Below are 10,502 nucleotides of genomic sequence, written 5' to 3'. Positions count from 1 at the left end.
TTTTGCACTGGGGATTGGAGAGGGGGCGTGGGGGGATTTCCATTGTAATCCCTCCCCCACCTCTCTCCCCCCAGGAAAATGTCATCTGCCACTTTTCCAACGGGAAACAAAAGTTTGGGTTGGTTTTGTATTGAAATGCATGTTTTGCTGTTCAAATCCAGAGAAATTTCAAAGTTGTCTGTGTCCCCCACCCCTCAACATACATCCCCCCCCCACAAGCCTTTATTGCTATGAATGCAACAGAATGAATGGCACTGGGGGGGATGTATTTTTTGCTGTTTTCTCCCTCCCCCACTAAGTTTTCCTATTTTATTCTTTGGAAATTTTCAAAACTTTGCAGCCTTGTGGCAAAAAAAATCAAGAAAAGCAAAAAGGAAAACACACACACACACACACACACACACACACGCCCCCCCCCACCTCATTCCTGTCCCCCCTGCCACCTTCTGGGCGCCTCCCTGAACTTTTAAAATAACTGGTTCCATTTCAAATCCTGAATAAAAACCCAGCTTCAAATGTTTTCTTGATGCTGTTTTCTCGACTCTTTAACATAGCCCCCTTGTGCGGACCCCATGGGCACCCAACGGGTTTTTTCTGCAGGTCTAGAAACACCCTCTGTTGCCGTAGCTGCGTCTACACTGGGGCTGGTTGGGACAGCTCCAGCAGTTGGGGGCAGCCATAGAAGCATAGACTAAGCCTGTGCAATCCCATTTCCGACCCTCGTGTCCCCTGCATCCTCGCCCGTCCTACCTGCCGTGTTCTAGGCAGGGACTCTCCCCTCCCACTCTCATCTGGCTTCCTTAGCCCCAACGTTGCAGAGCTCTGCTCCAAGCAGAGCGTGTGGCTCTCTGGAGTGTAGATTCTGGCCCAGACCAGTCTCGCTGTCTCCCTCCCACCGGTGTGCACAGCAAAGCAGCTGTAGCTGCGACAGGAAAGCCGCTCTCCCTGCCGTACTCTGCGGTCAGGCCCTCCCACGCGCTAGCTCGCCACGGCCGTGCTCACCTCCCAGCTCCACAGGAAGCCCCTGGGGGCTCCCTCCCTCGCCCCTTGGCCATGCCAGGGACCCTCGCCGGCTGCAGGGAGACATGCTGGTCCATGGCTCCCGGCAGGGGGATGCTGCTGTGATGCCGGAGAGCCCCCTCCTCCAGGCTCCACTGGGGCCCCCAAAGAATCCAGCTCGAGCCTCACACGGGGGCTGCAGGCCCAGGCCCCGTGCACTGCAGAGCCTATCACCGCCCTACAGAGCCCCAGGGCTTTGATTCGAATGCCCTGTGCCATACAGCAAATCCCAGGGTAGGAGCAGGGCGAGGCTGCTCAGAGCCCACGTGGCCACATCCCAAGGGGTCCCGTGGGGTCTCTGGGGGACGTGCCCAGACCATGGCTCCAGTAGAGAACATGCCCTCCATGTGCCTCTGCTGCTCAGAGACTGGGGGTCACCTGGAGACCTCAGGGCGGGGAGGGGCTGGGAAGGACTCAGTGGGGAGCTGCAGACCTGAGCCCCTAAGGCAGAGCAGCCTCAGCTCCCAGGGGCTGGCTTGGCAGGCGCTCTTTGTACATGGGCCTGCAGGGACCCCCTTCAGAGGGGCAGGGGTGGCTGTTCAGGCCTGGGGATGCTGCCAATACGGGGGCTAGTCAAGCAGAGCGCTCAGCCCGCACCCCAGCATGGTACCGTGGGGCCCGACTCCGCCCAGCCCAAGGGGGGGCAGCTGCAGAACCAGTGCCCAAGCAGGTACAGCAGAACCACAGCTCGGTCCTATGCCCCCCTCTTGTGCCCGCCCCCGGCTGGGCCCCTCCCCATCCCACGCACCCAGCCTCTGCGAGCAAATGACAGGAAGTTCACACAAAGCCAAGACACACAGAGGGCAGGAAGGAAGCGAGTAGGGGGATTTTCCCCCCTCCACCATCTTTAATCTGTATCTTCTCCCAGCCGGATGGAGGCAGCGTAGCTCGATCCATGCCCAGCTCTCTGTCCCAGCCCCGGGAGAGGAAACTGAGCCCGCTGGCTCCTTGTCCCGCCGGCGAGGGCAGAGCGACGTCACCCCACACGAGGTAACGCGCTGGGTCTCCCCGGCTGGGACTCAGGGCTGAGGGGGCCTGGCAGGGGGCTGCAGCCTGGCTCACAAGCCCCTCGTGGAGCAGCTGGGCGGGGGCGCGGTTGCCTCCCCCGAGGTCTTCCGGACCCAGAGGGAAATCGCAAAGGGTTGTGCTAATAACAGAGGGGGAAGCTGGACGAGGCTGCTCAGCTGCGCACAGTTTGTCTCTTAGGACCGTGGCCGACCAGCCGCAGGGGTGAGCTCTGTCTGCCCAGCGTGTTAGCGAGGGCGAACAGAGAAGGCCACCGGTGAGCAGGGGATTTGGCAGGGCTGGAGGGAGGCTAGGTCTGGGATCAAGGCATTGAACTGGGCTCCAGGGGATCTGGGCTCCATCTTTGCCCTGACTCCCAGGGGACTTTGGCTAGTCATCTGCCCTCGCTGGCTGAGAAAGTTGGCTGCTCAGCATAAGATGTGTAAGATGTCTGAGATTTTCAGAGCCCTTCCAGGCCACTTTTTAAACAGGTTGGCCTCTGTGCCTCAGTTTCCCCATTTGTAAAACTCCTAGGTTTGTGGAGTGGGCTGAGGCCCTTTGGCTAGATGGTCTGATGGGGTCACTGGATTCAGCCCGGCCAGTCAGGAGGATAGGGACCATTCCCCATGTGGCGGGGAGGGAGGGGAATGTGCCCACGACCCCTTTCAGCCCCATATGATTCTGATTCTAAGTTCAAGAGACGAACCGAGTTGAAGTCGTGGGGCCCAATTCTTCGCTCCCCTGCCTGTTTACACCAGAGGCAGCGCGCCCCTGCCTGTTTGCATAGCTGGGCCTGCAGAAGCGGGAGCATAACCAAGGCCCTGCCCCTCCCCCCAAAGTTCAACTCCGAGTGCATCTTACAAGGCAGCAGAATGAGGCGAGAATGAGATTAGCATCAGCTCGCTGGGAAGGGAGTGGTCCTTGGCCTGACAGCCGCTGGCAGGGTCATTTCCTCTCGCTCCCCACTTCACCTCTCCAACCTGCAGGCTGGGGAGGGTTTGCTGCAGGTGGGCACTGCCAGCGTCCGTGGGCGGTCAGACAGCCAGAGAGGGAGAGAGGGCAAGTTTTTTTCAAAGCACTTCAATTGCTTCTGAAAATGGGCCGTAAACTCCGGGGCGACAGAGATGCTTTGGAAAGTCTCCCTGGAAAGCGCTTGAGGTCTATGAGCGCAGCCTGGCTTTGCGTGGCCACGAGACCAGAATACGGCCTGTGACGTTGGTACCAGCTGGCCCACATGTTGGCCAGCCAAGGGTTGAGTGACCTGTCCTCTTCGCCCGTGGTCTAGTCTACGATACGATGTTAGGCCAGCGTAGCCACATCACGGACGGCCGTGAAAAATGTCACGCCCTCGGCAAGTGAGCCGAGCCGACTTCCGCCCCGGTATCGACTCCGCAGGGTTGACGGAGGAATTCTTCCTCACTGCTGCCTCGGGGTGGGTGGATTTCAGTGTTTGCAGTACTGTGTTTCGTGGCCTTTGCCACGCCAGGCCCGGGGGCAGGCAGTGTGGGGGGAAGCCACCTGAATAACTCACCGGCTCTGTTCTGCGGGGCTTGGGCCAGCCTTGCTCCAGCTGGAGAAGCCAGGGCGGGAAGGGGGAGATGCCCCAAGCTGACCGCTCTGGAATCTGCAGTGCCCATCCTCCTAGAATCCTGCACCCAGCTAGGCAGCTGTGACTCAAACCCACGCAGGGGAATGACGCAGACTGCAAGCAGGAGGCTGCTTTCATGGTCGACTTTCTGATCACAATCACATTGGAAAGGAAGGCCGGGTGGGGGAGGTGCATTCGATGCAGTGGTTGGGGCACGAAATGACTTCCTAGCTCGCCACGTCGCTCTGCGTGAAGTGGCCGGGAGGGGAGGGGACCCAGCACCTGCTAGAGAGCAGGCGGGGGCACTTGCAGGAGCAGAGGGGAGCTGAGTGGCGTTGCTGCCAGCCCTGGTTTTGCCAGGAGGGTCCATTTTCAGAGGTGACTGTCCCGGGTAATCTGGGTGCTCCGGACCCGCTGGGCTCAGATCCGCCCGGCTGTGCTGGCGTTTAGTGCCGGAGGTGCAGCCCAGCGCAGGGAGCACAGAGAAACGGGGCTCACTGAGCAGAGAAGGCACCTCGAGCCCGGCTAACCAGCCCTGGCCTGCTGTTGCCGCAGGCTGCTTCCCACCATGGCCCCCCTCGGAGAGGAGACGCCCCTGATCGGAAACAGGTCCTGCAGCCTGTCCTCCGTGGAGTTGGGGACGCTCCAGGTCTTCCTGTACCACCCGGCCAACGCCCCACGATCGGACCCCGACTTGGGCGGCGTCCTGACTTTCACATACGGCGAGTACTTGGCAGAGGAGCTCTGCGTGGCGGCAGCCAAGGCCTGCGGTGAGAAGGGCGCGGGGGCCTGGGGATGGGGGATGGGGTCTGGGGCGGGGGAGGGGAGGATGTGGCCCCGCCCCCACACCTTTCTGAGCTGCCACAATTATGTCGCCACCTGGTGGCCGCAGCCCAAAGTGCCGGTCGGCCACGGGGACAGCAGTGAGACACTCTCCCGCTGCTGTACCTGCCCTGTGTGCGATGGAAGGAGCCCAGCGCCCAACGCTTCACCATCCCCTTGCACCAGCATTCACGGGCAGAGCAAGGACCATGTCCAGTGGGGGGGACCTTGCAGCCCAGGAGATCCAGGGCCAATTCCCAGCTCTGCCCTAGCTGCTGGGTAGTCACTCCCCCTTCCCCATTGCTCCCATGGGGAGAACAAACCCCCCTTTCTCCAGGTAGATTGTAACCTGCCTGGGGCCGAGTGTCAGTACCCTGCTACCCAATCTCGGCAGGTGGCCGCGAGGGGCAGGCCGGAGCTCGGCTCTGAACCCTAAGAAGGAGGAGAAGGGGTGGACAGCATAGCCTGAGCTGCCACTTCCAAGCTCTGCCTGCCTGGCTGTTTTCGGGGCATTCGCACAAGCCCTGCTTGCCTGAGCCCTATATAGACCCACTCCCTGGGGCTACGGGAATGGAGGAACCCCAGGTGCCCTCAAAGCAGGGACATGCACCAATTCAGCCAGGCCAAGGACCCCGGCCATTGCTCTTTGCAGCCGTGTGCTGTCGACGGGCCCAGCCGCCTGGCTTAACAGCCGCTCTGGCTGCGGCTTCCTCCCACCACGGCCACCCTTCTCAGTATTGTTTGGCACACACCATCCACCTGCCCTGAGTGCCTGCGAGCTGCTCTGGTGCCTGGACTGGTCAGGTTTCCTGCCGAGTTTGCCGAAACGCCTCACCTGCCACTCCCCTCCCTGCAGGGATCCTGCCCGTTTACCATTCCCTCTTTGCCCTGGCAACGGAAGATCTGAAATGCTGGTTCCCGCCCAACCACCTCTTCATTGTGGACAATTCGAGCTGCCAAGTTGTCGTCTACAGAATCAGGTGCTTGCGAACTCCCTGCCCCAGTCACTGAGCGCCCAGCTCCCGGGGCGTTGTCCGGATTCACCCTCTTCCTCGGGGGCCTGCGAGTTCACAAACCCAGCAGAGACCTCTGGCTAAGCTTCCCCACCAGCGCAGGCTTCTGGGGATTCTAGGCAGGAGCGCCTCTGTCCTAGCCCCTTACCTCCCTCTTGTCCCACGAACCACGACCACTCCCCTCCCATCCTGCCTGGAGCTCGTGAAATCACTCACTAATTACCCTGCATCTCCACGCAGGGTTTCCGCACCCAAGCCAGAGGCCACTCAGCCACAGAGCAGTGAGGTCTATCTGTTCCTGAGCAGGGCCATGAGTTCATGATGGGGCATCTCAGGGGCAGGGTTTCCTGATGAAGTTGTTTGGTTCGTGAACCTATCGGAGGCATGTTTGATTTAGGAACCCCCTGACTGGATCAGACCCATGGCCCATCTTGTCCAGCATCCTGTCTCTCCCAGTGGCCGGTCACAGGCAGATGCAAGAAGCCCCCGAGGAAACAGTTATGGAACAACTTGCCCCCATTGAGTCTCCCAGTGAACGATAGGGTCTTATATTCTCCATAGGCTCTTATCTTGTGCCCTTCCCCCTAGCAGGAGGTTGGGGCTCAAGCCCCGATGCAGGCATGTTTAGCGCCCTGCCAATATCCTTGGTCCTCTTTAATTCTTGCTGTTATACCTGCACTTTGCTGCCCCCCATAGAAATCACCCCTGGGGAGCCCCCGAGCAGCCATCCCCCAGGGAGGTTCGTGCCGAGGAGAGAAGTGAGCTGGGTTCCTTTTCCTCAGCAGGTTTTTCTTCCCCAACTGGTTTGGGCCCGGGAAATCGTACCGCTTCGGGCTGCTGAACGACCGAGCCAGCGCCGTGCTAGACTGTCCCACCATCAATTATCTCTTCGCGCAGGTGAGTGATGCCCTAGGGCGGGGGGCTTGCTACAGAGTGTTCATCCCCTACAATCAGGTACCAGCATCATCTGCCAGGTGCGTCAAACACCCAGCTGTGAGGTTCGGACATGGCATCTCCCAACCACTTTCCCGGTTCAGCTGCACCCCGTTTCATCACACACACACACGCCGCCATACAGCTGAGGGGGGAGGTGCAGAGAGACAGAGCAGCTGCCCGCAGCCGTGCCAGGCCCCAGGGGCAGAGCTGGGGATTACACCTGATCTCCAAAGTGCCAGCCCAGCACCTTGGGGGCTTGCGTAGGCCTCTGCCAGCCTGATACCAGGAGCACGAAGGGCTTGGGCGCCGCCCAGACTGGGTTATGGACAAGATGTAACTAGAGCGTGGAAATCCCTGGGCAGCAACCTGCGAACCATCTATGGCTGTAAAGTTGGGGGGATGCTGCCGGGGACGTAGCATCTCCTGGGGGGCTCCAGGTCTTTCAGCATCCCTCAGTCCCTTGGAAGGAAACTTACTCACTTATAGCCCCGTATGCACATCCCTGAAAGGGGGGCGGGGGAACGCGTTCCTGAAGCACCTGTTGGAGCCTGCTGTGCTAGCGTAGCTGCTCTACAGGGTGTGGGCGAAGCGGCTCTCCCGACGGGAGACAGTTGTGATTGCAGCCTGGTGCTGAGCTGACCGCGCGTGGTGTTCTTGGGGGTGGCCCCCAGTCCCGCAGCGATTTCATCAGCGGGCGCATGGAGGGGGCGCTGAGCTTGCAGATGCAGGAGGAGTGTCTCAGCCTGGCCGTACTGGATATGCTGAGGATGGTCAAGGAGAGGAAGTGGAGCCTGGAGGAGATCTTCAGCAGCGTCAGGTGAGAGTAGGAGCCAGCAGGGCAGGGGGATCCGGATCCGTCCCTTCTAGCGTCAGGCCCTGAGTTCCAGCTGCCAAAGCAGTGCCAACACAGGCCAAAACCATCCACTTCCCTGCCCTGCTGGGTTCGAGTAGCAGCCACCAGAGAAGACACAAATGCCCCCCCACAGACTCACTCCCAGCTACCCAGGCCTGGCTCTCAGCCTCCCAGTGCCCCCAGCCAGCAGGTACCATGGATCCCAGTTTGCGAGCTACCAAAGGCCACCTGCCAAACAACCCCCTCCCCTCATATAACATCTGGAGAAGGGGCTGATGAGGAGGCTAGGCCAGGACCAGGTCTCCTCCATCCTCCTCTTCCACCCCCAGCTACAAATCCTGCATCCCAGAGACGCTCCGGCACCAGATCCAGCAGCAAAGCTTCCTGACCCGCAAGCGGATCCGGAGGAAGTTCCACAAGTCCCTGCGGAAGATCAGCAGCTGCCAGACTGATGATTGTGCCCTCAAGCTCAAGTACCTGATCGACCTGGAGAAGCTGGAGAGGACCTGGGTGGAGGAGAGCTTCCCGGTCCGAGCCCCCAGCGGCTGCGAGCGGGGCCAGGAGGAGCAGAGGATCATCCACGTGTCTGGAGAGAACGGGATTTTCTGGAGCCACAACGGGGATGAGGTGAGGCTGGGAGGACGCAGGGCAGGAGCGAACACCCCACATGGCTCAGCTGGGGGATTGAACCGTCAACGCCAGAGATGGGGCTGGGGGACCAAAGACCTTTGCTGCTCCGTACTTGTTATACCGGGGCCATTCCCCCCCCCACACACACACTTGTTCCATCCTTTCCCCACCTCTGGAGTGACCCTGGGACCCGTGGAGCTAAAAGCTCCAACATCTCCTGCTTGAGCTAATTAGCCAGACAGCAACAACAGCCTTGGAAACCTCTAGCCCGCCGCAGCCACTAGAGGGGGCACAGTCTTGCCTGGTGTCGGTGCGGTGCACACCGCAGTGTGGCTCAGTCTCCTCTCGCCAGTCTGTGCCAGGCAAGGCCGGACGACTTTTCCTTTCCTGCAAAGTTCAGCCCTTGTCCTGCTCTCTCTTTTCCGGGAAACTCGATGGGCCACTCGAGAACTCGCAGGTCTATGGCATGAGGGAAACCAGGCCCGGGAACTGGGAGGGCAATGGCTTGTGCCCCAGCTGCCCTAAATCTCTGTTGTTTTGTGTGTCCTCTCTTCCCCCTGTCTAATCCCAGCCCCGAGCAGCCAGGCGGGAGGGTCGCTCTCCGGGAAAGACCTAGTCCCAGCCCCTCACTGCAGCTTGTGTGTCCTCCAGCAAAACCAGGGGCAATAAGAATCAACCCTCCTGCTGCGTCGGAAGCCTCACCCAGGCTCCGAGGCTCGGGGGACGTCTCGGGTCGGTTCTCATTGCCCGTGCTCAGTTTGGCGACCCACTTTTCCTCCTCTCCACCCTAGAGCCGCCAGCCATTCTGCGACTTCCCCGAAATCGCCGACATCAGCATCAAGCAAGCGAGCCGGGATAGCAACCCCGTGGAGAACCGGATTGTCACCGTCACCAAGACGGACAACAGGATCCTAGTGAGGCGGGGGGGGGGGAGTTGCTTCATTCCTACTGCCTGCTGTTCCCTTTTGGGCACCCACGGGTCTCTGTGTCCTTTCTAGAAATGTAGGGAAGGGACCTCGAGAGGTCAGCGCATCCAGCCCCATGCGCTGAGGCAGGACTAGGGACCCTAGCCCAGCCCTGGCAGGGGTTTGTCCAACCTGTTCTTAAAACCCTCCAGTGAGAGAGATTCCACAGCCTCCCTAGGTAAATTCCAGGGCTCAACTCCCACGACCAGGGCCGGCTCCAGCGTTTTTGCCACCCCACGCAGCGGGGGGAAAAAAAAAGCTGCGATCGGCGGCACTTCGGCAGCAGCTCTAGCGCCACCGCTTCATTCTTTGGCAGCAATTTGGCGGCAGGTCCTTCCCTCCGAGAGGGACTGAGGGACCCGCCGCCAAGGAGCCATACGTGCCACTCCAGGCACCTGCTTCCTGCTCTGATGCCTGGAGCCGGCTCTGTACATGACAGCGAGGAAGTTTTTCCTAGAGTGTAACCTAAATCTCCTTTGCTGCAATTTAAGCCCATTGCTTCTTGTCCTGTCTTCAGCAGTTAAGAACAATTTATCATCCTCTTCTTTATAACAATCATTTATGTACTTGAAGACTGTTATCAGGCTCCTCCCTCAGTCGTCTCTTCTCCCAACTGAACAAACCTAGTTGTTTCAATCTTTCTTCATTGGTCCTGTTTTCTAGACCTTTCGTCATTTTTCTTGCTCTCCTGTGGAGAAACATGAACTCTACCGAGTCATGAGCACTTTCGCCCAAGTGCCCTTCCACCTTCAAATTCTCAACCAGTTTCTCCCTATCTGCCAGGATCAAACCCACAACAGCCTCTCCCCAAGTCACTTTCTCCGCCTTCTGCAATAAAAACTTGGATAATCCAGGCCCTGCCGTGTTATCCCCCCAACAGTTGTCTGAGTAGCTGAAGTCCCCCATCACCACCAAGTCCTGTGCTTTGGATGTTAGTTAACATAAGCCCACAAGAACGGCCGAACTGAGTCAGCCCAAAGGTCTGTCCAGCCCAGTATCCTATCTGCCAACAGTGGCCAATGCCAGGTGCCTCAGAGGGAATGAACAGAACAGGGAATCATCAAGGGATCCATCCCCTGTTGCCCATTCCCAGCTTTGGGCAAACAGGTTGGGGACACCGTCTCTGCCCATCCTGGCTGAGCCATCGAAAAGTTGTTTAATAACAAGCCTCATCCACCTCTTCTTTCTGCTTAGCAATCCTGGGCCCTGTAGTGGGCCCCTCGCATGGCATCATCCTGGTTTTTCACCCCTTTTAGCCTTAGCCAGAGATACAGCCCGCCGGGCTATTTGTCTGTTTTGCACTGGTATCACACCGTGGAGTCCTTCAGTGTGTGATCCACCATGGCTGCCAGAACCTTTTCTGTAGTCCTGCAGCCTAGCCAGTTGCTCCCCATTTTGCATTTGTGCAGAAAGAACCAAAGTAAAGTCTCCATGAGTGAGCAAAAGCCAGAGAGAGCGTGACGGGTGCGTCTCCTCTGTGAGGTCTGCACTAGACGCAACTCAAAATGGCCTGCTGCAGACAGCTGTGTCCTTAGAGATTGAAAGGCACGGTACACAGGAAATGAAGCCACTGCTGTTACTGTATAGTTCCCTGTCACAGAACCAGCCCCTCGCAAGGGCTTCCCTCGGCT

At 59.1% G+C, this 10,502-nt stretch overlaps 1 protein-coding gene across 2 annotated transcripts in view; it reads left to right on the top strand.

Moving 5' to 3' along the window:
* Window positions 1–1,848: 1,848 nt before the first annotated feature.
* JAK3 (Janus kinase 3) overlaps window positions 1,849–10,502 on the top strand; it is a 43,057-nt gene continuing 34,403 nt past the window's right edge. The window contains exons 1-7 of one of the 2 annotated variants that reach the window (XM_032795287.2): window positions 1,849–2,049; window positions 4,208–4,422; window positions 5,331–5,454; window positions 6,273–6,384; window positions 7,095–7,240; window positions 7,606–7,903; window positions 8,698–8,820. In XM_032795287.2, coding sequence (XP_032651178.1) covers window positions 1,955–2,049; window positions 4,208–4,422; window positions 5,331–5,454; window positions 6,273–6,384; window positions 7,095–7,240; window positions 7,606–7,903; window positions 8,698–8,820 — 1,113 coding nt within the window. In that variant the 5' untranslated portion in view covers window positions 1,849–1,954. Of the gene's footprint in view, window positions 2,050–4,207; window positions 4,423–5,330; window positions 5,455–6,269; window positions 6,385–7,094; window positions 7,241–7,605; window positions 7,904–8,697; window positions 8,821–10,502 lie in introns of both variants that reach the window. The other variant, XM_032795206.2, reaches the window with a different exon arrangement.

This window comes from Chelonoidis abingdonii, chromosome 11 (assembly GCF_003597395.2).
Source record: "Chelonoidis abingdonii isolate Lonesome George chromosome 11, CheloAbing_2.0, whole genome shotgun sequence".
Taxonomy (NCBI): Eukaryota; Metazoa; Chordata; order Testudines; family Testudinidae; genus Chelonoidis; species Chelonoidis abingdonii.
The sequence above is the reverse complement of the archived record's forward strand: the minus strand, read 5'-3'. Positions and strand labels throughout refer to the sequence as shown.